At 36.3% G+C, this 27995-nt stretch overlaps 1 protein-coding gene across 4 annotated transcripts; it reads right to left on the bottom strand.

Moving 5' to 3' along the window:
* Positions 1-85: 85 nt before the first annotated feature.
* LOC124409570 lies at positions 86-27995 on the bottom strand. Of its 4 annotated transcripts, none has more exons than XM_046887272.1 (14): positions 27823-27995; positions 27660-27726; positions 15514-15627; positions 14987-15186; positions 14422-14892; positions 13803-14310; positions 12499-13684; positions 11875-12219; positions 11308-11684; positions 10879-11175; positions 10648-10683; positions 10033-10193; positions 1708-6166; positions 86-1645 (listed from the first exon to the last, which is right to left on the bottom strand). In XM_046887272.1, the coding sequence occupies exons 3-14, from the start codon at positions 15609-15611 to the stop codon at positions 1564-1566; spliced, it is 8220 nt and encodes a 2739-aa protein (XP_046743228.1). In that variant the 5' UTR covers positions 15612-15627; positions 27660-27726; positions 27823-27995; the 3' UTR covers positions 86-1563. The 4 variants fall into 4 exon arrangements, with proteins under 4 accessions (XP_046743228.1, XP_046743230.1, XP_046743229.1 ...); XM_046887274.1 differs by having other exon boundaries at positions 11896-12219; XM_046887273.1 differs by having other exon boundaries at positions 27660-27995.

Genomic DNA, 27995 nt, shown 5'->3' with positions numbered 1-27995 from the left:
GAATGCTACAAGTATGTCTTATTGTTTACTAAATTCAATGATAAACGGCTACAAGATGGCTGGGTGGGAATATGAAAGACGATAATTCATTTTAACTCTGCACTTTATTTTAAAATATGTATATCGATAGAAAACACGTACATAACATGCAGAAGACTATGAACCAGTCTGGGAGCAGTTGCAAGTATCCTAATAATAACTTATCCGACTTTCTTCACCTACAGTTACTGGCTCAAGTGATTGTTGTAAAAATTTTCAGCGTAATAACTACATGCTGATAATACAGATTTGCTTAGGCTCTGCAGTATTGACTGTTTGAATTGACATCTATGGCCTCCGAAAACTGGTGTTATTATACCAGAAGTCCAATGTTACAATTGGATCGAGCTACAGATTTTTGTTCAATGCTTTGTTTGAAACATAGAAGTCCCTTGGTAATTGTAAAGGATTCGATTCTTTGATAAGTTTTACTATAAGCATCAATTAGAGAGTATATTTACCAAGAGACTCTAAGAGATTCGAATCATTATTTACTAAGGACGAACAAATAGAAAAAATTAGCTAAAGAGATGTATGTAATAAAAAAAATTTCAGTATATCTTTACGTAAGTTGGAAATTAAATAAAATACACTGCTTGCTGGTATTTATGCTGCTATCACAATGAAACCTTTTGAATCACAAGGAAAACTCCTGTTTTTGCAATAGCTGCCAAATTTTCAATTTATATTCCTATAAACATTGGAGCCGAAATTAATTAATTTATCAATCGTAGAATTATTTATAACATTTTTCTTTATGTATGCAATACAATTATGCGAATCGTTAAGGGCTCATAATTTTTTTTTAATAAACTTTCATCGAAAACATTAACACTACTTTAATTATCAAGATCACACTGCTACGTAGCATAAATAATTTAAATAAATATTAACTTGTATACATTTGACAGGAAATATATAAAAACAAAGAATAAACTATAACTAAACACTCAAAACTTGGTGATTTATCGAGGGGTACTAAAAATCAGGCAAACTTGGCAAGTATATGGTACTGAAAAAATCTGTCAAATGTAGATTCAACCATACACATTCAGACAGTCCCTTGAACTACGATAACTGATTAAAATAGTGCTAAAGATTGACCATCTAAATATGAACAAAAGTCTGCATTTCATTGGCAGATTAATGCTACGTTTATACTTTATCGCATATAATATTTCTATTACAACATTAATGTCCGCATTGCATAGAGAGGCAGCGATCATATAACGCAAATTTTCGTTGTAAATGTTACGTATTTTTCATAAAAAAAGGCTACAGGTTTCTCGTTACCTAGTGTTCTACCCATTTTCATTACTGTGCATCTATTTCGTTTCTCTTCATTTATTGTATATATTGTTCTCTGACTGGAACGAAGATCTAATCAGTAACAAAATATTATTAGTCTGCTGGCAAGATGTTTTGAAAAATATTAGTGTAACTTAAAAATGCTCGAATACTTGTTTGGCGTTTTATTATCCCAATAATATTTAGGAATTGATACGGATAAGGAAAATTTTATTCTCATTTAGTGGAAGTACTCGGCTGAGGTTCAGATGTTGTTGACGACAGATCCTTAGATTCGTTAATGCTCTGGCTCTTGTCTCTGTGAACAAAATTGAATGTTGAGATTTAAGTGTCAAATCGAACGTTGGAAATCAATTATACCTTATTTGGTCCCCGAGCCTCCCATTATTTGTTTCAGTCAAACTCGGTTCTGCCATCTTATCGTCGGTCCCAGTAGTCTTCCATTTTTCAGCCTTAAATTGTGGTGATTCCAAATTTCCGTTGTGGTATCCGTTCCCACGAGTGTTCGGTGAATCTGCCGACGATGGAGTCTTCCTCGATGTTAAGTAATTCGAATTATTCGGAGCTAATAATTCTTCATAATACTCAGCAGTCTTCGGTTCCGAGCTCGACACAGTTGATCCATACTTTCTTGGTAATGTATTGAGATTTCTATTAGAATATGATTCTAATGAATTATCATTCAATAAGGAACTAGACAATGGACTTCTGTACGGTGCTGGGTCATTATTATCTGTGCCATAGTCGGTACTATAACATTTCCTCCGTATGCTTGACGAATCAGACAGAGTTGGAGATCGTGAATATTTTCGCAGTGGATCGTAAGACGAATTCAAACTGCTTCCATATTGTTCTTTCGGTGATCTTAAATCACTGGTGTACACTGATGCCGTACCCATATCCGAATATCGATCTCTGTCAATTGGCGATCTCCTGAATGGTTGAATTTCGTTATTATACATGTTGTAAGATTTCTCCTGGTACCTCTTTGTCGATGATACGTAGTTACTCAATTTATCATGATCATTCTCCCGCGGTCTGTTAAAGCTGAACTTTCTTGGCAGTGTTGAGCTAACAGGAAGAGATACTCCAGGCGGAGGAGCGTTGAGTGATGTTTTTCTTTTTCTGTCATTGAATCTCGAGTAGAAGCTTCTTCGTCTTATTCTATCCCCTACTGATTCAGTTTGATCTGCTCGAAATGATGGAGAACGTGCTGGTGAAGTTGGCGATTGTAATTCGCTTTGGCTCTGGTTCATATCTGCTGAGCATATGGACCAGGAATCAAAACTCTCCGTATCATCTGTAGGGGAAAACATCTCTTCAGGATGTTCAATTGGACTTTCCTTTGGTGGAGGAATGGGATTTGGGTTTAATATAGGTAAGTCTAACTCAAGGTTTTTCTTTGATATTCCTATTTCCTGTGAACACCCATTTGTATTCTTCGTATTGCTAACTTCGTTCTTCTCATGAGGCAGAACCCTAGTAGAATTGAGTGCTGTGTCAGGAAGTGATTGCAATACTTCGGCAGTAGTAACGTTAATTTCTTTGGTTTCGCTTTGATTATGGGATAGTTTTGGGCAATTGAATGATTTGCTGATGTCATGCGAAGATTGAGAAGTGCTATTTTCACGGCTTTCAATGTTACACTCGTCAGCGTCATTGTGAAGCTTTGCCATGTCTTTTGAGCATAACGGTTTGTCGATGATGATCTTGTTTCCTGTTATGTTTGCATGATGAGTTATTTTTGACAAGTTTTGTATCAACTTCTTCGCATCTTCCGGAGAAGTGGATTGTGCTTTGCCATGAGATAACTTTGGTAAATGCGTTTCTACACTTGGACTAGTTTTTGCCAATTCCGTTTGCGTTGAGTCTTTCTTCAAAATTTGTGGACTCCTGAACGTGTGTTGTGGAATTTTTGATAAATCTAGTTTTAAACTATTTCTATTGGACCGTGAATCTGTAGATTTAGCTTGTGGAACATCCTGAATGTTGTTGGATTGATTTTTTTCCATAACTTTTATGCTGCACAACGACGAATTATTCATTTTTAAATCCACAGCATTTGCTGAATTTTCATTTAAATTACTAGTAGACATTTGTGGTGTATCATTTTCTGTAAATGCTTCAATATTTTTATCACTGTTACTTGCGGAGGCTTTAGATTCTTTCAATGGATCAGGTTTGCTAGTATTGTTTTCCATCTTAAATTTAGGATCATCTTTTCGTGAGTTGTCAACCCCATTTGATATTTGTGTATCAGATTTCATTTCACCGGATGACAAGGTGCTTTTCTTGCTCAATAATTTTCGAGGCTTTTCTTTAGGTTCAGACTTGCTTTCCGAGCTGTCTGGTGATTTTTTCACAACTTTCTTGATAACCTTAACAATCCTCTTTTTCTTAGTTCCATCGACAGATCCGGATTCTTTTCCACCTGATTCTTTAGCTTTGACATTTTTTTTTGCTTTTTTCTCACCGTCGTCAACTTTTTCAATAACTTTTGTAGAATCATTTTTCACTAAGGAAGATGCTGTACTGATCTTTCGAACTTTTTCACTCTTTTTTGTTTCAACTTCAAGATTATCCAATGGTTCGTCGGACGGAATAGTCTTCGACTGTTCCACTGGAAATATTTCACCTGAAGCCTGATTTATATTGCCAACTTTTTCAAGCTGCTCAGATCGATTGTCTGTAAGTTTTTCTGGAGACTTGGCCTTCAAAGTTTTTACTTTATCTGAAGAATCATTTTTCTTATCAACACCTTTTTCAGGAATCGACTTTTTAAGCTCTTTGTTTACTTTCTCTGGGGAAAAACTTTTAACACTTGTAGACGGTCTATCAGATTTATGGGCGTCTCTGGCTGATTCCTTCGGAGGAGAGTTCTTATTATTTGGTTTCATTTTAGATATAGATTTCGTTTCTTCTGATTTCTTCTTAGACGATATTAAATCAGATTTACAAACTTTTGTAGGAATTTTACTTGAAGCAGCGAGATCGGCATCAGTCATTGAGTCAGAATGAGAACCCTTGTACGGATTCTTTCTCAACTTGCTGAATATCATACTTTGTGGTCGCTGCCCGTTGGAGGTTGATTTTGTATCAATATTCTTGAACAGTCCTAGTACAGAGTTTACTTTACCCTTCGATGAGTTTAGGTTTGCGCTGTAAAGTGGTAAATCTTCTACGCTAACTGCTCTTTTGATTAAACTGGACTCTGTGCATGGGCACTCTTTCGGCGGCGCAGAACTCTCGCGCAAGGATCGAATTTTTTGTTCAATTAAATTGCCATTATTGACCACAGATTTTGAAGCATCTTCGCTTGACCTAAACTTTTCAAGCTTTTTCTCCAAGGAATGTAGGAAACTGTGCTTCGTAGATTGTTTCTCAAACCTTGGCCTTGTGTCTTCTGAGATAGAGCTAATGTCTCTATCTGATCTGTCATCCTTGCATGAAATCTCTGACTGTTCTTTGGTGATGGAGTTTGCTTCGTTTTTCAATTCTTTGGGCGGTTTTCCTTCTAAAGATTTGTCTGCTTTCGATTCCTTACTCTCGCTTTTCTTCTTAATGAATCTTGACTTTCTGCGCTCATTTTCTGCAGCTTTTTGTGCTTCCTTCTCTTTGACGTATTGACTTTCTTCACGTGGTGTATCAAAGAAATCAGGTCGCAAAAATCTAGATATTCTACGCTGTCCACCAGCTTTTGGATGCTTTCCTCTAGTGTCGTTATCTTTATTCTTGTCAGGTTTGAAGAATTTACTTAGTATCGATCTTTCTGGAGTAGGAGCTCTGGCTCCTAGTGCATCCTGTGATCCAGTAAAAGAGCTGCGACGCGTCTTAATTTCAGTTGGGTCTCTAGTCAATGATCCGGATCTTAATCGTAGGCTTGGAATATAACTACGCCGCCTGTCTGCAATATTGGTTTCCGAAATAGATCCAAGACTTTCTTTGTTGCACTTGTCCGTATCTTTATAACTGGAGTTAAGATTTATATCAAGACTTGATGGGCCCAAATTTTTGAGCTTTGATTCCTTTATAAGATTTTCTGCAGCTAGCAGTCTATTTTCAAAGTCTTTCGATGCATCAGATTTGTATGAATAATTGTAATCCATCAAGTTGGATGTTGATGCATTGGGAGATGTTTCACTTGATTTCGCTGACATGCTAGATGCAGTGTCTACAAAATTATTAATAGAACTAGACACAGACATAGAATTGCCCTCCGAAGTTTGACCAATTTCGTAACCATTAACAACACTATCCACTTTGATATTAGGAGTCTTACATGAGTCATCCAACGTTTCCTCTTGAATTTTATCATTTTTTAAATTTTGAAAGTTTTCTCTACGTATTGCGCCATTGTTTGGTTTCCCCGAATCTCTGTATTTCCTACCAAGCGTCATGACGTGTCTAGGTAACGGTGGTAGTGATTTATCATCATCTTCAAATAGGCTGACACTTCTTCTAGGTGATCGGTAATCTAGCTTGTCAGCCAGGTCCCGCGATACTAATAAACTGTTCGATCTCTTGATGTTTCTTTCAGCTGATTTTCCTCTGTATTCTGTTTGATCCGACGTTGTAGAGCTGGGATTTTGACTTTCGATATCGGAGCCATCGAGTGAATTCATCATTTTTTGAGTAGGTGATTGATAGTTTTTCTCACGAGGTATCGACGGAGATCTGGGCAATGATTGCCTTGTTTGTTCAATGAAATGTCTACTCAACCTTCGTGCTAAGCTCGGCGTGAAGTTTTGCTCTAATGTTTCTTGCGCCTGCTTCCGAATTTGCGATACCTCGGCATCGGTGTTTTCGTGCTGATTTTTATCTGAAAAATTCATATAAAAATGTTGCTAATGGCATGCAGCTCATATATCACCACCTGTAATGGATTTTTATAAGGATATACAGAAAAGCAAATTATATTTTGAGTATGTACACTCGTTTATTTGTACGTACATAAACTCTCCTATAAAATCTCTCAAAAAAAATTAATAAATAACTTCATATACGTTTTGGAAATTTTCTCGCATTTTTATCTACGCTTTAAATACTATTACATAATGACAACTTAAATGATGTATACGTTTCAAACATTTAAATGTAACACTAACAATTACTTCATTTTATGATTGCGTAGAAAATGGAAGATTTTTGATACTGGAAAACTACTGTGGAAAATGTAGTACTGCTTGAATCGAAGATGTATGTAAATTGATATAAAGAAATGAAAATGTTTCATACATCAGAACATGGAAATGTCATATGAAAATAACAGAGATGCTCATTCCGAATTGCGGTAGTATTCTGTATTACATGTATAACGGCATTGCAGTGTGATCAACTACTAGGACGATGAATATCAATATCAGGTAAAAGAAATTATACATGAGCGTACCATAATTTACTTCTTCATACATAAATAGGTTGTTTAGTATACTATAAATAGCATTAATAAAGCATGCTGAGAGCGAATTGTAAAACGATAAAACATTGTTATTTAAACTCTAAAAACACAACAAGTATTAGCCAGTTCAGATCGACAAGTCAGGAACAATTAGTCCTTTCTTGTATTACACAATTACGTAACTATCATTATAAATTTCCTATAACAAGATTAATTCAAAGACTGCAGATGCAATATTTAATTTATATACACATGGTATATGATGTTTAGGCCTCGTACATGATTTATCCTGAAAATCACTTTTCTGACAACTAGCTAGCAAGGATTTATAGCGATTTCAATCAAAGCAAATAGTGAAAAATAGAGAACGTTTTACACATTGTATGAAACAAAATGATATAAAAATGGATCATTTGCATTTATAACAGATTCGATAATATTTTGTACCCAGTCACGCTTGTTTTGTCGCGAATAATGTTTTCCAGGATAAATCAAATTATGAACAAATATACATTTCTTTTTCAACAAGGGTTTACGAACAAAACAGATTTTCAGCTCATAGGTTCACAGCAGTTAGCATTGTGTAATATTTCTTGGTATTTATTTCTCGAACAAATGTTTAAAGTAGATGGCATAAATTTTCATTCATTGCCTTTATGTCTTGTTCGTGTACAATCTTTCTGTCCAATACAGCATGAACTTGATATATTATTACTGATATTGAAGAGAAGAGTTGTTTGAGAAAATAAAGGTGAGTGTATGTGGTAAATTGGCAAGGTTCTGGTTTTATGTGGTCAAATGGACAAATTTACTAGATTAGGTATAGTATAGTACCTAACTTGGTTTTCTACTGGGGATTAGCGTCGGCCCGCCTACGCAGAGTCACTCGCACGGTCGCTGCAACAACCGTCATAAAAGACCGTCAATGAATTATACCACAGAAAGCTGATGCTGACAATTGTAGAGTATATTTTCGGTAGTGGCTCAGTTGTGTTTTTCTGTATGTTAGTCTACTTACTTGCTACTAAAAAAATTATACAAACAAACAAGGCCTTCAATTTTTTTTTTTTCTTTAAGAAATTACCATGTGATGGCAATCTCTAATTACAATAATGACATAATCTGCATAATCTAGATTACAGAGCTTCCTTTATTTTTTTAATTGAACTGAATTTACTTACAGCCATATTTTTTTATAGACAAATCATGGTGAATTTCTTTTTTTATATATTTTAATTAGAATTTTAATTCACATAGATTGACATATGTAAGTGCAGATTGGTTTTCATTTTTGATGTCTCGATTTATGATTTTGTATCATTTATTAATTAGTAAGTTCAACAGTATTTGTGTTCATTTTCAATCGGCTATATATATAATGAAGGGGCCGAGAAGGCATTGTTACAGAATATCTACGAAAAATGATTAAGCAATAGGAGTTGCATCATTCAAAAGCAAGCACAATATGAACTGTGGCGTACCAAAAATATAGTCTGTCAAATATCAGCCAGCAGAGAATAAATAATTAGATTTAATAACTGTTTGAAGAGTCGACGATAGACTTTGAATATTTCAATGAATTTTTCACTAATAGGAGGTTTAGGAATAGTGGAAGAGAGTTTTTGTTCTTCTGTATATAAGGGTGTGTGCATCCATGCTTCAAACTTTAGTAAATTCAGTGAGATAGGAAATATGTCAGCTACTTCAAGTGTTACTGGTTCATCAAAATCAACAATGTACATGACAAAAACTATACAACAAATGTTACAAGGATTTATATTCAGACAGGGTTGGGATTTCAATTATTATTTTTTATAACTTACGCATTTTCGCGGCAGAAATAATAATGACGAAAAATTTTTAAGAATGAACCTAAGGCAAATACATGAACTTGTTTGTCTGCATAGGTATTAGCCTATACTGTACGCTCGTAGCATCCACTGATTCGTCAGTTTATTATAAACAATATTGATGACGCAAATATTTTATTTATGAATTTTCAACTTCGCACACGATTCATAACGTTGATTCCATAGCTTAGAATTTTACCAATATCGAAATTGGGAACCGCAAAAATGTTGCTCGACAAAGCTAATTAAAATTTATTAAATCACTGGATTTTACAGCTAAATGTGTGAAGTTACGATAAAACGAGTTTGGAAAATGAAAGTCAAGAAATTTGTTCAATGACTTTTTTTCAAGCATGTAGTAATCAATATCAATAATTATCGAATTTATTTCCTATCTCAATGGACAAAGTATGATCACATGTTATGTACTATACTGAGTTTCTTGTGCCTACAAAAGTAAATAATCTCTTGGTTAGACGAAATATATTGATAGATAGTTAAAATGTTGTTCAGAATTTCGGATACAATGACAAACGAGAAACTGAGCATGCTTGAAGTATTAAAGTGATATTTTGTACCACCATTCATCAGAATTGACAGTGAGACTACATGGGGAAAAATAAAGTAGAATGATTATAAGATAATCAAATTGTATGCTATGGATACATAACAATTTTAAAAATGATTCCATACGACTAACATGTAATAAAAAACAAAGATTTTGGTAATACCTTGACTACCCACCTGTTCAGGATATATTCCTCTATTTAAACTAGTGTTAGTACCAAAAAAATCGCAAAAAAACATGGCAAGGCAAAAATTAGGAAAAAAAGAATATTTATATGTATACATATATATAATAATATATATCTGAGAAATATACAGCAAAACAAAATTATTCGAAGGAGAAAACAGAGAAGTAATAGGTAAATGATTATAAAAAAAATATACATATGCTTTGTCTATCAACGACTCGACGACAGCTAGGTACTAGGAGATGCATGGCAAACTTCCCATTAAATTTTTTCACTTTGGAAGTTCTATGTGTAATATAAGTATAAAAATTCAATGGGATGCTTTTCATGATTTAACAGTAACTAAATACCCACCTTGATAACTGTACAAATTATAATAATTGTAATGATCGAATCTTTAATTAATGTACTAAAACCAAAAGTAATTTTAGCTTCTGTTAAATCACTTTCAAGTTCCATATAATTGTCAAACACGCAATTATACAATGTAATACGTGTACTGTTCATAGTTCATCGTGGAATAGACACTACACTGCATTTGTGTATGCTATGGTTCCTAAAAATGCACAAATTTCAAGTTAATCACTGCACGCAAGGTGTAATGGATAAAGATATGCCGAGTTTGAAAAAGCAATGTATATTCCACAGTGAGCTGTACAGACATTCTATTGCACGCTTTTACCTCGTGGAAGTGTGTTGCTACCCATTTCAAAGATGCTCTCCCGTGAGGGTGTATTGCGTGGGCCAGGACTGTTCGGAGTTCCTGGGTTTGAAGGCTCCTTTCTGCCAAATCTGTCCGTGTCACGACTCAACGAACGTCTGAACTGCGACTCTGACAACCGCCTGTATCGCGGGACAAAGTTCAATCAACATTCACACGGTAAAGTTATCCCGAAATAAAAATATTTTACCACAATGTGTGATGAATAAGAATTGGAAATCGGTGAAAAATGCTGGTGTCAAAAATAATATCAAATTTGTTTATTTGAAAGTGAATATGAGTGATGGTTAGTGCTTCGAACTATTATGCAATACCTAGACTATTAGCAGTTTTTAAATAATGGAGAAATGGAAGAAAAAAAATTCAGGGAATTTGATTTGGATATAATATATAAGGGAGAGACAAATATTTTAGATATCGATAAATTGAAAGCGTGATGCATGACAAGCGAAGAAAAAATTTTCTATATTACGGGAGGGTCAAGAATCAGACGTGATAATGTGAACAAATTGTGCAATCTATAATCAGAAAATAACTATTCACCAAATCCCTAAGAATTTCTTTGACTGGACTCACGTTATTACAGTCCTTGTCTCGGTATAGCTTTGGTAGCTTGCACAAATAAGCACATTTGTTAAATAAGATTTTCAACTTGATCAATATTTACCAAGAAATGTTTTAAATACCGATTTAATTGCATAAAGCAAATGGTAGTGTTAATATAAGCAATCGATATCAGATCATTTACACATATCAAAATGTTAATGCAAGGGAACATTATTTTGAGAAAATTTCCAACTGTATTACCTGGATAATGGTTCGTGAACACCCCAAAAACCTTGCGACGAATTAGATCCCAATCTACCGAGTAGTCTGCTGCTTGGGAATCCTGTGCTTCTGTTGTCATCTACATTAAGTCTTTGAGTCAAACTTCTAACTCTAGATAATAAAGTGGAAAACAAGTTTTCTGCAGTTAAAAGTTCAAAGCCGTCGTCGTCGTCATCCTCGCCCGATGACAAACTATCCGCATGTTCTGGTGCTTTTCTAGATGGTCTGGAACTTCTTAGCCGGTGCATATGTCGTTGCAAAATATCATCGTTATCTCTGTAAAAGATATTTATTTAGTTTTTAATAAAATGACGCCCGTGATTTTGAATTAATGTCATTCAAAAGTCTTTAGCCTCAGATAGTTTACGATAAAAATAAGGCGAATTCTTTCAATCGAGTTGCACTTGCCTATGCAAGGTTGAGAACGGAGATTCATCTTCACTGGCATCCGATAATAAAGAGCTCATTCTTCTCGGTCGTCCAAATCGTGATCTGGGAGCACTAGTGCTAGTTGGCGTGCTTGCCTTACTTTCAGGTTCTAAACTGCCTGATCTGGGAGTGACATATCCACCACCCTCTACTGCGATAGGAATTATATATTCCCTAGGACTCTTTCGAATTGGTTCAGGTCCCGTAGTAGAGCCTAATGCACTGTCAGTATCGGAGTCAGCTGTAGATTGGCGAGAAAGTGAACCTGATCGTTGCGACATGGAACGCTGCGGCATTGGTGGTTTCATCGGTGGTGTTGATGGTCCTTGCTGTGGAAGCTGACGACCAGATTCAACCTAATGAAAAGATGTCAACAAATTTATTTTAATAATTTATGGTTTATTGAAATATTACTGTTTTTGTTTTATGTGGATATGCTTTAGCGGAAGATTCAAAATCAGCTTCCACCGAAAGATTGGAAAGGTGAAGCTTAGTGTATCTTGATCCTTTGAAAAATCTACCTATTACAATCAATAAAATGTGTACCTGAATAGGTATAATTCTTTCCTTTGGTATATTTTTCATCCTGTTTTCTGGTTCTAGGCTGGAGCTCCTGTTAGCTTGAGGTACGGCAGCAGCGACTGGGAATGCAACCTCTGATCTTTGCGTTCTCAATTTTTGTGGATGGAAGGCGTCAATCTTGGCTTCTACTTCTGATTTGAATGCTGTATTGTCTGGTGATTTGACTCCAGCTAATGTAATTTCGGCCTTGCTGGTCTTTCTCAGTCTAGGTAAGGTGGCACTCTTCAAAGTGATTTCCATTTTACTCGACTTCTTTGGCTCGTCTGGAACGGAGCCACTCATATTTGATGATTCAACTGCGCCTGGCACCTGATAAAACAAATAACACATTTCTTAGCTTGCAAGACGTCATTAGCATCGCACATTTATTCTTGAGAGAGTAATTTTATATTCGTGTTACAGGAAAAATGGAAGTAGTTGTTTTTTTACATTCAATTATCTCTCGTTCTATAAAAGTTATGAACAAAAGCTTCCTTCATCAAATTACTTAAAATTTGAATTTTAGTATTATCTGCATTTGGTTTGAATTTATATAGGCGATACAGGTATTGCAAAGTGATACCCGGTTTGAATTAACATACAACTCACCGCCTCTGCCTGCAAAACTGGCTTTGATTCAAACGGAAACTTGGTCTCAACAGGTGTGGAGACTGACACCGTGGCATTTCTTAAGTCATTCGGTCCGACTTGCACTTTAAGTCCTAATTTGTTGGCACTAAGATTCTGCGGAGAAGTTGGAGGTGATCCATTTGCTTTTTTCATTACCGGTGGTTTACCGATTGCACCAGTGATAATGTCTACAGCACGTTTCTTCTCTTCCTCGAGTTTGCTCTGCAAGTATTTGTCTGCTTTATTGTTATTATTCTCCATACTTGGGGTGTTATTGATCTTTTCCGGTATCTTTTCATCCCTCACAACTGCAGGCACTTCGATAATAACTTTGGATGCACTGTGTTTTGTAGTTTGAGGAGGTGTAATTGACGAAAGACTGGCCTTGCGCTCGAAGGCACGCTTGGCACCTCCGACGTTTACCCCAGGAATGAAAATTTTCTTTGGTTTATCACTTTCAGTAGTTGCTGCCAGCTGGTTGAATTTTTCAGCAGTCTCAAAGATTTTGGACCGGCGTCTCTCAACTGGCCTTGTTGGTCCTTCTGAAGTGTCATTAACTACATCAGAATCTAGAGAAAGTGATTTTTCCTTCAATTTTTTTATTGGCTTCTTCTCATCTTTATTAACTTCCTCGGATTTGACCACAACATCGGAAGAAGACTCTTCACTTTGAGGCACAACCTCGTTATCCTCAGCTTGAGTCGTAGCAGTTACACCCTTTGTCGGTACCTCAGATTTCATGTTTTCAATCTGGCTATCTTGAGAGAGCTTCTCAATTGTCTCATTAGGCATCACAACTGGCTTATCGTCAGGGTTACTTTGTACAGTTTGTTCTATTGATTTTGCATCAGTTTCTTTCTGTTGGTTATCCGCCGTCTTACTATCTACATCTTGTTTCACAGCAGTCTGCGCTGTTTGCTCTGCTTCCTCTTCCGACAACTTTTTACTTATCGGCTCTTCAACTTCTTGGGTTGGTACTACCGGTGTTTTGCTTCGTTCATGACTGAGTACCTTCTCTTTTGACTCTTCGATTAACTCGAGGCAAGCTGCCGCACCTTCAAGTTGATTTATATCAACTGTTTTACTTGTAGGAACAGTTACCAGCACGGATGGATCCACTTCCATGGCTTCCTCTATTGGGTTTGGTATGGGAGCTGAATAATGTCTGAAATAAAATAAAAAATATGTTGTGAGCCACGGGTGGGCACTAAAATTGAAGAAAGTTATAGCAAGTCAATCGATTCTCTTTGTCAACTTCTTAATTATGTGAAGCGATCACGCACCTAGTGCCAGATCTATATTGTCTGGGTTCCCTCTCATCCGTCCTTTCTTTCCGTCTAGATCTTTCTTTCCTTTTAACACCAGCCGCGGCCGTTTCGTCCATAGACGGTGTAGTTTCCAACTTTCTTTTGGCATCACCAGTTGTCGCTGACCTTGGCTCTTCGTCAACCATTTCTCTTATTCTTCTGTCAGAATTATTTTGATCTAATTCCATCAAGCTACCAACGGAATGACACCTGGTTGGAACCAGAGTCTCGGAAGACATATTGCCAGTCGCATCGCCAGCGGCTTGCTGATCGCCTACGACTAATTTGTCAGCACTAGCTGACTGAGGTACCAATGAAAGTAACAGATCCAATCTGACTGGGGTTTGAGCTGCCAAGTCTTCTGCAATATCAAGGCAATTTTGTTCGTAACCTTCGTTCACCCACCAATGTGTGCAAATTTTTTCAACATCCGCTCTTCTCGCCGGACAAACAGTCAGCATGTCCTTGATTAGTGGGGAGGCAGCTGAAAACACAATCATAGATAGTATAGCGATTAGTGAGTCTAATCATCATTAAACAATCTATTTTCTGCTTCCGAAATTGTATCGAATGGATAATGACATGTCCAACTTACGGGATGGCTTTTTTGGTTCGAAATAGTCCGATTGTGAAATCTGTTTGACTAGTCTTTTAAAATTAGAGCCATCAAATGGCATGGCACCGTAAACTAATGTGTATAAAAGTACTCCCAAGCTCCAACAATCGACCTCGGGTCCATGGTAAGGTGTCCCCTTGACGATTTCAGGACTAGCGTATAACGGACTGCCGCAAAAAGTGCTGAGCAATCTCTGCTCGTCAAAAACGTTTGAGAGACCAAAATCGGCGATTTTCGCATTTCCTATTTGGTCTAATAGGATGTTTTCCAGCTTAAGATCTCTGTGGCAAATCTTATGCTTATGGCAATAATAAACAGCTGTGGATATCTGACGAAATATTCTTCGCGCTTCGTGCTCTGAGAGAACTTTTCGCTCGCTTAAATAATCATAAAGTTCTCCACCGGCTGCATATTCCATGACGAGTACCATTTTTTCCCGATTTTCGAAAACTGCAAGAAATCAAAGAATTCATTAAACATTGTGATCAGTGAAAACGAAAGTTCCACACTATTATAACGGTGTATTATTCGAACATTTCTTTACCTTCATATATGTGAATAATATTGGGATGCTGTACACTCGACATGATTTGTATCTCTCTTCGTATCCTAATAAGATCGGCCTCAGTTTCAATTTTGCATTTTTTAATTGTTTTTATAGCAACTTCTTGGCCGGTCTCTTTATTTATACCTAATTGGACTTTACCGTAGGTGCCTTGTCCTAGTTTTTTAATAATATCGAATCTGAAATAAAATGATACACATTAAATATGAACGTACAAAAACCATAAAAAAAATTTTGTACAAAAACAGCTCAGTCATTGTAGGAATGATTATTTTTATTCGGATGGCAGTCTGGCGCCTGTATGTGCCAACAATTAAATTCTCAATCAAAGATGTTGGCACGGAATGCAGGCTACTTGAATAAATGTCAACAACGAATTAACCAGCACTCAATTTAAATAACAAATGAGACTTCTTCGCTATAATGTGAAAAGCTACAGTTCCAATTTAAATGTTATCCCAAATATCAAAGGATATAAGGTAGATCCTTTGATTTTATATGCTTACCGCTGTTTCAATTTTCTTTTATGATTGTGAAGACGCACTCCTCCTGTGCTCTCCATCCCCCCCATTATATTGTGTATACTTGCTTCACCAACCACCATCTTGACTAATTTTTATCTGAAACCAACGTAAAACATGTTCAAGTTACTGATTGGCAGTATAATATTAATTATTACACAGAAATTCAATGCTTGTCCAATACCATCATACAAATCACTAGACAGCTCTCGACTCTTTGTTAATTATACAAAAAAAAAAAAAACTATAAGACACCGAGGCATATTTGAAAAGAACTATAGTTATGCAAGCCCTATAGATAGGAGGTTAAAAAATAAGAATATTTGCTTTGCTTTTTTGTTTTACTTTAAAGATCTTTGGTGATTTATTCACTGGATTTAAGCAGACATCGTGAATTATCAATTACTTGGCTCCTGGGAGAAGAATGGCAAATTAATTTGCATGTCTGTTGCAGATGTCTAAACAACAACCGGCTAAGTGAAGTGATTAATAAGCTGAATAAATTGTTGGGAGTCTGGGTAAAATGTAGATTAAATCCGAGGAGTGTTCAGACACTTGTCCATTCTTGTCACCATGGCACAATTCTTCAGAAGTAAAAAATTTGAAAAGTGGTAAATATGTACATAAAAGAAATGTGAGTCGTATTTCTCGCACAGCTTCTTGTCACATCGATGACCAAAAAGTTTGTTTCAGCCGTGCTTATAGCCGATCTTTTGCGCAAAAGTTTTTATCACTTTTCTTTGAAAGACGAGTAAAGACGGGATTTTCTACGAGATTATCCTGAACTATAGATACCGAGAACGATTCCCTAAGGCATCAGTAACAAAAGTTTACTTAAAAAGCGAAAAAATGTTTAAACTATTCTCTCTTTCTTGTTTCTGCTACTTTATTCCAGTGTACTACCCACGTTCTAAAACCACAGGTATACCTACACGGATTTATCTGTTTCTTCAGTTACTCAGGTGTGAAATCCGACCCATTTATCTAGATCACTACGCATAAATTCATCGTTAGGTGAATGTTTTTGTTTTCTTGTAGAGCGTTTTATTCACTCCCACGGCTTCGATGAGTGAAGAAAAAAGGATGAAATTTGCAATTAAATCTTGGCACACATTGAAACTAAAAAAGAAATGCGAGGATAAGGAAAATCGTTGTCTCCTCAACCTATTTCGCTGAATTACAAAATATGGGTCAACAGCAGCTCAATAATTCCGCCGGTAAGGGTCTGAACACTTATGCCGGTATACAAGAGCAACTGTATCAGGAACTTGAAGCTATACAATTGCATTAGAACAGTGTGACTAATGGATTGTCAAGTAGGCAGAATGGTGAGTCGATTGTTTTAAAAATAAAAAATCGGGTCAGAAAATTTCTCTAGAATACGTTGAAAAACCGCAAATTACCGTCCAACGATTAATACGACAGCTAGATTACACGCAGACCTCTTAGCAGATCGATGAATCACATGAAAATAATTCACGGATTACGGATGATCCTATCTATAGTAATCTAAAGTCTGATTTAAAGCTTTGGATTTAGATCAGCGTGTTTCGCGGAGAGCGGCGACCGCTGTTGACGTAAGCATAACTATACATACATACAGTCGAGATAGTGGATTGTACCAACATTATTCGAACATGCATACTTCTGATAATCTTTTGCGATATATCAAAACTGGAATTCATTCGTTTGAGACGCATCGTTCGGACTAATACCAGACAATCTTTGGCAAGGTCCGATATTTCCTGTATCGTACAGGATGCACAGGGTGCAGGAAGAGGGTGCAAAAAAGAGGCGGGGGGGGGGGGAGGAGGATAGTAAATAGGCGATACATTTTGTGTCTCTGTGAGAGGCGGATGACGCGCTTAAGGTCGCTGGTATAAGTTTGGGTTATATGAATGTGGGCACGAACATAGATGAAAAGAGAGAATGCGGAGGGCTATTTTCGTCGACGAGACGCCGTGTGTCGCCTTGCCGGCTTTTATACATCCACCTCTACCGGCGCAAGCCGTTGGTTCAGGAAGCCCGCGGACCCTGCAGCAGCCACGGCTAGCCATCAAATTGGTAAACCCACGTTCAACGGGTTGTTTGAAATCGCGAGACAGCCAAAGAGTTTTACTAATTTCTTATATTCGGTAATTTTCTTTTCTTTGCGTAGGCACAGCGCAGCGGGAAAATTAACTCGATTTATCGTCGAACATCCAAAGAGTATAAGAACGAAGGGATATTGAAGAAATTCAAACTTCGCGGTCTTTGTGACGTCATAAAGCACTGGCCAGTCGAGTAACACTGGCTCAGCGTGAACCGGTAGATGGCGAAAGGTGCTTTGAGCCAATGAAGTGACGTTGAAAAGTTGTGGAATTTTGTAAATTATATCGTTATACTTTTGTAAGAAAGAAAAAAATGTTTTATAATTATTTATTGTTGCAAAATTTTAACATCGTTCGAAAAATGATGTGTTTGACGTTGAAAGAATTTTTTTTTTTTTTTTAATCTCGTACGTTTTTTGTCAAATTTTGAAGCGATACAAGTAATAAGGTTTGTTTTTTTATTAAGATTTGATAGACGTATTCTAGCCCGAAGCAAGAATTCAAACTGCAATTTGTACGTAAGGCGTATCGCTGCAGGCGCAGATTCCTGTCGACAGAAGTGCAGCGTTGCAGTTATAACTGCATCAGACATTATTAACATATGGAGTAGTGAGATGATGAGTCACGATCAGTTTAATCGGTATAATTAAAAGTGAACTTAAGTTTCGTTAACCCCGAAGCTGTCTGCTCGTGCCGATATGTTAATACAATGAGATTGTGAAGAAAAAACTTGGACAGCTCCAATTTTATCTTACACGATTATGTAATTTAACACGCCGAGGTGATATATCGATTATAATTAAGAAAATGAAGCAACCGCGGGTAATGAACGCACGTTGCTTTACTAAACGTACCTACAACATTGTATATATATGCCAAAACGGTTTGTCAAATTAAAAATTCAAGTTACAGAATCCGCGAAGACTGTATAGTCAGTCCCGACGACTGGTATATGGCTAAAATTATCCGCGACGTATTACACACATGTATAAGCCGAAACGTTACATATAACACGTACGTCCAATTCATACGTGCCTTGACGTAGACGGTAAGTAATTAATTGACCAAGAGCGAATGTGTATTTTATATATGGACATGCGGTATGTATATATAAGCGAATAATAATAATGACGAAAGCAAATCGCAGCAAAACCGGAGTAACATTGAAATATCGGTGTCACGATTTGCGGGATAAATCATTGCGGGGAAAAAACAGCGGTTTCAATTCACCCTGAAGGGACGTTCGGTTACAGGTAACGCGAAGAATTTTCTAACGTAGATACATACATAATGCGTATAATTTAAAAAATTATTTGAACCGAGAAATTGAAAAAATGGAATAAAGTATGTTGAGTAAAGTTATAAACGGTATAAACCAAGGAGTAGCGTTTCATTTCAACGTTGCGAATTGTATATTCAGAAAATATCCTCCTTGTCTCGGCATGCATAGCAACTTTGGACTTGGTCTCTCCTACGAACACATGGAACGAATTTCAAACAGTAGTATGAATTTTAAACAGTAGTACGTAGGCATGAATCCGACCCAGTTCTCGATCTACGTTGCACGATTGCAGAATACACAGTTTACATTTTGTGCGGCGTAAAAAAGGCACTTTCCTTTCAGTAAATGGATACAAGATAATCTCTGAGCGACTTCGAGAAAACCTTCTTCCAGTATAACGCTCTGTCAATTTCCCGAAACCATTAGGCGATAGATGTTATCATCCCCTCAAGGTGATAGGCTCACGTATTATATCGATACTTTAACAAGTACAGAGAAATGAAATTTAACAGTGATTAGAAGGCATAGATTCATAGTTTGCTTAGTTAATGGAAGTGGTTTCAGGAAAAACAGGGGCCTGGAACGCAATTTTTTTTAACAAACCCAAATACGTTAAAGGTGAGAAGCAGAAAATACCAAGAAGAAAAACAAAGTTTTTTTTTATTTTAATTTTTTAAACTATTCGTTCAATTTAATAACGCAAATGAAATATATTAGAATCGATAACGTGTGAAACATTCGTGGGAATACCTCTGTGGTGCAAAGTGTTCAGGGTTAATAAGAGAAAATAAATAAATATATAATATCTATAGAAGTAAAAGAGTGAAATTTGATAAATTTTCGGCACCATCACCAGCGCGTTAGATATTTTACTGTAGACGAAATTTCATTTAAGCGAAAGAAAGCACGAGAGAAACGGATGCGGTATGGGAAAAAGGAAGGTGGAGGAGGGTTAGTGTTTGTACAAGTTCGTATACCTCCAAAAGCTAGGTTGGTGGACATAACGCGATGCTGTCTGCATATTTTAGCAAGCCTGCGGGTTGCATTCATGCCTCGTGTCGATTTTCTCCTCTGCGTATTTTCCGCGCAGATGCATGCATAGATGCATGCATGCACGTGTATAAAGCAGATGCCTGCACACACGGATGAATCTGCCCGCAAATGATGAACTCGGGGGCGACTCAGAGTCGCCGAGTTGTGTTTCATTCAACGATTTGTTCTTATATGCTAAAACGCTCCACCATCGTCTGAACGAACTTACCAACGAACCAGCAGGGAACTATAATAACCTGCAACGAATGGAATGGAACCGATGTTTTTACAACGTAGATGCAAGCAATGCATATGCCGAGATATGTTTTCGTTCCTAAGTGTATATCCTGCGTTCATGGTCCCCGTCCCTCCTCCAAAGATGGAAGGAAAGAGGAAAAAGGAAAAGAAAAGGGAGGCACAACCCTCTAGACTATACTTGGAAGCACGTTTTTCACGTAGAGCTTATCGACGTGAAGTTAGCAACGTTCGCGTAACGAAACATTGGGGAAAGAAATTATTATTTTGCAATTTTTTAGTGACTTTGAAGTGGCCAAGTTTTGAAATTGAATGAATTACCGCTTTGAACTGCATTTTAGAGATTCTTAAAATTACGAAATAACGGGTTTTCCGAAACGTGAATCATCACAATCATGATTACCAAATTCAGCCTTGTCGTTTTTCTTCTATATAGTTTTCTATTTCATCTGCAGATATAACTTTGAAATTAAAATCTACCGATGAGTGATCGCAACCGGGTTGGGATAAGAATGTAAAAATATATAAGAAAATAGAAGGCACAAAATATAGAATTTCTGAAAATCAGAAAATCAATTTCACAGAATTTTAAACTGTATAGGAACAGTCGCGATGAAGAGTCAGAATACAGAAAGGTCAAAGTACGATACAGAAATGTAGATTATTTAAGAATCGCCGGGATTCATACGATTCTACATTTTTCACTGCTGCGTTGCAATTTGTTCTAACGATTATATATATTATTTTGGTTCTCCAACCTTCATCTTTCTACATTTTGACATTTCCATATTACGATTTTCGTCTCCACTTTAAAATTCCATGAAATAGATTGTCGCGTGATTGAAAATTCTATATTTTGATCCTTGTATTTTTGGATCTTTCTATACTTTTCCTCCCACCCAAACAATGAAAATATGTGACGTCATGCCCCGAATGTTTTCCATAATCCTTAAAAAATAAAAAACGAAAAAAAAAAAACATTTTGGATAAACGAATAACGCTGCAGTCCGATGGATTACCGTATATAAACCTGCCATGGTTATCACCGTAAAACACGCGCACCTCATCATCCTCCTCCTCCTCCTCCTCCTCTTCTTCGTCTTCTGTATCGGATTTCTGAACAGCAATAACCTCGGTAAACGACAACGATACTATTTCCGCTGTCATGCAGCTGTTTTTCGTCTGCGTGATTCTCTGGTGCAAGCTTTCCTTCTCTTTTATTCTTTTTACTACAGTAATTATTCCAATTTTCGGTCACGTTATCAATGGCATTAGATTATTGATCCCGTAGCTAATATATCCACACAATACATACAATGTATAACTGTCTAATAACGTATCTGTTTAATTGCAGTAATGAAACCCTAGTAAAAAATCCGTTACACGCGGATAGAAACTCTGTCTGTTTTCTATATGATTTTTGGCACAGTTTCTGTACATATTTATCCGCGTCTAACGGATTTTTTTACCAGGTTAATTACATTGAAAAATGAGAAAGAAAAAATAAATAAATAAATAAATATTTTATTGTTTCAATAAAATTATTTCTACTCATATTTAAAAATAAACTTTTACTTGCTTCAAGTATGATAACCATATGAAATAAGTAAATGTCTGACAAGTATTTCCTCAGAGTGAACTATTTTTTTATTCCTTTCAAATATACTTCTAAAATTCAATCGAGATCTTGTTATAGCGATGAAAAAAAGAAAACTTATTTGCACGAGTCAACGAAAAATTGAAATCTCGAGTGTTCGATAGGTCCATAAAACCATCGGAAGCTGCACCCTCAAACTACTATAGGTACCTAATCGCAATTTCGTCACCGCAGTAACCCAGTAATGCGTGCAGTCCGGAGTGTCTTTCTAGTTTTGAGTGTATATATATGTATATATAAATATATATACCGTACAGCAACTCGGACATGGGCAATCCACTTTTACCGGACTTACATTGGCAGCGTCGAGGTAGCGAGGCGCACGTGTTCGCGTTTTGAAGGCGTTCTCGATACTCAATCGGCGTTACTGATATATTTTTAGACGACAGCTCGTGCGAAGATCGTGTCGCATGGCTCAGGATCCTGCAGCATCGCGTCCTAATGCTTCTGTCTTCGTCGAACAACATCGCCGACATTACAGAGGTTGAAGAGCCGATTACCGTGATCGACGAGGAGACCCGAGACCCATAATCCATCATTCGTCATTCATCCTCGAACGGTCCATCGATCCCTCGGGAAGAATTTAATGGATCCAATCAACCGTTTATAGGTAAGCCTTTGTCCAACCGCGTGCCAATATTTTACGCACGATCGGAGGGAGGAGGACCGTTTTAGAAGTCACTGTGTACGTATGTATCTACCAACCGTCGTGCTCGCTGTAGGTTAATCATAAAACAGGAGGCAGCTGCTCCGAAAGTCCGCAAGAAAATTAGCGATTTCGGTTAGTTTTCATCTTTGCAATAATGGTTTTAACAGTGTTTGAATTACACAGGAAATTGTTGTACAAGAAATATTTTCAGGGTGGTTAAAAAATTTTTGGAAAATAATTCCACGACATTTCCAGGTTTTTTAGAACGTAAAATCTAGCTTTCCCTGACATTTTTCTAGTTCTATTTAAGTTACTAAAATTTCAATCGTTCAACTTGTTAACTCTATATTCGGTTCAAATTCAATTTGAATTTAAGAATAATATAACGTGTACAAAAAAGTCAGTTTAAGCCAATTTTTTACATTCCTCTCGGTCAAACATCGTGTCTCGGTAAGAACTTATTTATTCTCACGCCGATATCAAGTTACCCTGATAGTTACGAGAAAATACACACAACGTTAAAGGTAGTAACGTTAACCCGACTAAACATTACGAAAAAAATGGTTACTTTGCAATTTTTGAATGAATTTGAAGGAGTTTGTTTTTCAAAATGTGACTCTGTTCTGCTTTATCGAAGTTTTTCACAAATTTCAGACTGCGAAAAAAAAGTTTTTCCTAAATATTTCGCTAACGTTATTAACTTCAACTTAACAAAAACACAGTAATCGAATATAACAGTAACACGTAAGTACTAGATTTTCTAGTTTCGGCCTCAGAATTCATTTACATTTTAAACCCAGAACCACGTTTTACTTTTCTATTAAAAAACAAAAAAAAAAAAAGAACAAAAAAAAAAAACCAGCCAAACGTGGTAAACTTTTTGGAAATAGAAAAATTCAGTTCAGTCTTATCCTCATAATTATATTAACGTATTAGGGGTTCAAGGTGTTTCACAAAATTTTGATTTTCGGACTTCTACGGATTTTCACTACCTTATTCGAATGAACATTAGAACGTTTGGCTGCTAATTCTCGCTGCTAACTTCAGCCTCGTAACTTGATGACATATATAATCAAATCCTTGGCTCATACAGCTGTGGTTTTCCTAAAAATTCTAAATATCATTATTATATCATAATTTTCTGCAAATAACCATAACGATTTATTCCGTGCTTCTGTATATATATATCGATTCACGTTTTAGAGACACGATGCACGCGTATATTACTCGAGAGACTTTCATCTGTATTTAATAGTAATACATAATATTCTTGCGTCCGGTGAGCAGATAGGTTGTATTATGCATACAAGTAAGCAGAAGTCGTTTATCATAGTTTTACAAACGATGGATGTATGTATGAAAAATATGTACAGCAGTGAATTTGCGATCACTCTGTGTGGTTTAAACAAATTTGCTTGACAAATTTTATCTCGGCCTTTTCGACCTTTCAACCTGACCAGCTGTGTGGATATGACGGATTATCATTCCGATCCAGAACTTCTGAAATCGTTTGTCGAAAATTTTGTGAAAAGCGTAAATCCGTTGCTGCAAAACCTCGTTTTCACGATTTTCCCAGTTACCGCACGTGACGGTTGCGAAAAGTGAAGAAATTTTACTACTCGTAGAATTTCGCGTTCGTTATTTTCATTCCAAGAATAACGATTAAATTAATAGCCAAGTCAAATTCCTTATGTACCGACAGCAATCGATGAGAGAAAAATAAATTAGCTCAAGAAATGTGTAAATATTGATTATTACTTTCAGCCGTGAAAAATTGATAAAGTGTACGAAAAGCAGCTGTACAAAGTTGAAATTATGATTTTTTTTTTCTTCCTTTTTTTTTTTGTTGCATTTATCACTCTCAGTCGATGACTCGAAATAAACTGAAATACTTCATTCAACCCTGCTAACACGGGTAAATTGTTAATCAATTTATCAACGTGGTTGCATTTTTATATGTCACGATTTCGTTTATCGAGGATCGATAGATCATATGTATAAGGAGATTATACATTGCAGTAATCTTTGGAAAATGTTTTTTTTCTCCTCAGCTTTTCGATTGAATAATAAATTTAAAACAAAAAATATCTTCAAGAGTTTCATCAAGTGAATTTTACATTTGCATTTGAGAATAACGACGTATAAGAGATAAAACGATACTAAATAGTGAAAACTGAATTTCGATTATGGGTTCTGTACATGAGGTTCGTTTCGGAGTCGGCTGCGCGTCTTTCAAACAATCCGTCAATCCGTTTCTATCTTGAACAGAAGCAGCGCGGTTTGAACAGCAAGCTAACTAAGAAAAGCACATACAATTTACACTGCGATAATAAAAAATGTACGCTGTACGAAGTAGTCGAGATCTAAGAAGAAAAGAGAAAGAAAAAAAAAAAGTACTAACAACTTACTTAAATACAATTCTGGTTCAAGAACAATAATTGAAATGGAGAATTAAAAAAGGTTGTAAGTGCCCGCAATCAAAAATTAAAAACAAAAACCATAAAAAAAAAAGAAAACCCGTTTTTTCTTGCTGCATTGTTATATTTATTGCTCGACACTTACAGACCTTTTTTAATTCTCATTTTCATTTACCCAGGCGGTTGGGTGATTGTAAAATAGTAGAAAAATAACAGTAAGTGTAAAATTCGAAACCACGATGGAAAATTTGCGAAAATATCCGAGGGGGGATAAAATTCGCTCTCGAGTCGACAACGAATGATCCAAATGTATAAAGTTGACTAATTTGTGCCATGCTTTCGATGCGAATTCACCTGCGAGCGTTATCGATCTTTCGAATAACCTGCATAGCCCGTGATTGGATATATATATAAAAAAAAAAAATCTGTTAAAACATAACAAGTTATAAAAGCTTGATATTAATAAAAGAATAACTATTATTGTTACACCGCGCGTTTGGTCAAGGTTATGAAAAATAGAAATATAACTCAAGTTATACATTGTTCGCAACCTTGTTGAATACTATCGTATAATGTATTGGCAATTTCTTTGAATATGAGAGTGAGAGAGGGACGCGAATGCAAGGATATTCATCGGTGACGTAATTCGGCACAAAGGTTGCGGTCATCAACTCGTGATTCACATTTCACGTGCGTGAAAATAAAAAAGAAAGAGAGAATGAATAAAAAAAAAAAAACATCGACATATGTATCGTGTAGCGTTCAATTAAGATACTTTATTATTATTCTTATAACTTCTTTCCCTTTTTTTACGTAGTGATCGTTGGAATACTTCAAGTGGGTCATCGTTTCGTTGTTGGAAGTATATAGGTATGTATATGTATACACGCATACGAGATGTTCGACGATGTATTTGAAGAATAAGAAAAAAAAAAAAAGAGAGAGATTAAATCTTGAATAAAAATAAATCGCAAGTAAATGTTGTTGGCCTGATTTTCTCTTTGCTTCAATTATCTCGGCTGGTGTTGCTTACTCCAAAAAACATTTCGATTTACACGAAGTATAATGTAGCCTTTGCGGAGGAAAAGCTTGAGGACACCAATATCAAGATGTTATGCTTATGCATAAAATGAATAGCCGTAATACAAAGAACGAATATTGAATTTCGCGTAGCAGAAATAAGAGAAAGAATAAAAAGAAAGAAAAAAAAAGGGAATGGTCCCAGATATCTGAGAATTCTATACCCATAGATATACTCGTATTTACGTGATACGTTTATTTTGAGAATGTCGGGAATAAGTGAACGGGGCGTGATATTTTTGACAAAAATAAAATTATGCATGATACTTCGCAATCGTTGTGGACTTGCGAAAAATAAGTTTCCTCTAACGTCTCCTATGACCACTGGATGTCCTTACAGTTCCCAGTATGTACAATATAATCCAAGTATATATATATTCGTATAATACATAATACGTAAACGATTGAAAAGCGAAAGAATGTGAGCGAGACAACGTTTGTGAATTTTTTACCCCAGGCTGACGCATCGATTTATTTTTTCTTAATGATTTCTCCAACGCTCAGATTTACGCGACAATATAGGAAATTTACGAATGTTTATTATCCTCAGCGGCGTTGGAATATGAAATTGATTTTGTAATTTCATTGTTTTAGCGCAGACTTCCTTCCTAATATGGAAATTAAAATGGACGGGGTGAAAAATGCCTCAACAAAATTTTCGATTCGAAATCGACGTTACGGAGTGTCCATCGCGTTTGCTTTACGCCGGGAATTCAATGGCGGGAAATCCTACGTTTAAAATAGTTATAAACCGTATACTATCCGCGTAACGGTCACGTTACGATATAATTTCTCCGGCTGGTATGTTTTCGTTTTTTCTCTTTTCTCGCACAGCGTGCATATTTGGCAAACGAACTGAGGAAAGAAACAGCCGAAATAAAAGTTCTCGAACAAACGATGGGTTACATCGAAATCATCGGACCCCGAATGAAATAGTAATTCACTCGAGTATCGTGCGAGAGTTAATGGGAAAGATCGTCAACTATTATTATCCATGTCACGTGGGTATTTGCGTAGAGTGAAGACTGAAGAATACAGTTTCGGGGAAATAAAAGTTGACGCGACGTCGGACTGGAGATGACGATGAATAAGCGGAAATATGTACGTATCGGGAGGTTTGCCGGGATTGTCAGAATCGAAAGCGTAGGTAGGTAAGGTAAAATGTGTCAAAGTGTGTTCTTGTCGCGCATCGGAGTTCGGTATGTAGGTTTCTGGTGGTTAAAAATAGCAGGTTGATATTTAGAAGAGGCCCTTTCTAACGGTGTCGATTATTCAACTCTGACGATCACTTGGAGACAAATGCTTTGAAACAAATGAAGAATAAATCAGCGGCACTGACGATCGGCTACTTTTCAAACGTGGGTTGGAACAAATATACGGGTATTGCCTTTCTTGAACGGGCAGAGAGAATAATTATTATTGGGCAATAGAAAACGCCCACTTACCCACGCCGCGATTTCTTCCTGCGTATGCACACATGCTTCCTATTCTCTTTTTTATTATCGCCTTCTTTTATTTACCCAGATCTATTCATCGCACCTTAGGATAATAGTTCGTGTAACTTTAGGTATAGCTGAATGTATGTTAAACTGAGTTAGAGCGGACGAAACTCGTGAGTTAAAATCGAAAGGCTCTCGAGGAGGTACTATTAATAGAATAAAATTTATACCTTGCTGTGAACTCTGGAGAAAAATTATCCTCTTTTTGTTACTACAGTTCTTCTCCGGTTACTCGGCCTTACATAAATTGTAGAAAAGAAAAGATAATGTATATATATGCCTGGATGGGTATGGTGGTATATAAATATATATCGTAATAAAAGATAAACACACTATTTACACGTCGGCTAATGTCTCTTCAAACACCCCTAACACTGGGTCTTTGTTTCTTTTTTATTTATCGACGATATCACTCCGGTTTTTATTTTCCACCTCGTTTTATCAGACATTTTCCGAGCAGCGATACGCCACACGGCTCAAACTTTGCCACCATCTTTATTTACTAA

Source organism: Diprion similis, chromosome 8 (genome assembly GCF_021155765.1).
Source record: "Diprion similis isolate iyDipSimi1 chromosome 8, iyDipSimi1.1, whole genome shotgun sequence".
Lineage (NCBI taxonomy): Eukaryota > Metazoa > Arthropoda > Insecta > Hymenoptera > Diprionidae > Diprion > Diprion similis.
Note: the sequence above shows the minus strand (reverse complement) of the source record. Positions and strands in the feature narration are given on the sequence as shown.

Excerpts from the sequence above, each read along its gene's own strand:
- LOC124409570 (XM_046887273.1), bottom strand. The coding sequence starts at position 15,611 with ATGGTGGTTGGTGAAGCAAGTATACACAATATAATGGGGGGGATGGAG. Across the intron at positions 13,685-13,802 it reads CAATATAGATCTGGCACTAG|ACATTATTCAGCTCCCATAC; the intron begins GTGCGTGATCGC and ends ATTTTATTTCAG. Across the intron at positions 11,176-11,307 it reads CCGTTCTCAACCTTGCATAG|AGATAACGATGATATTTTGC; the intron begins GCAAGTGCAACT and ends TATCTTTTACAG.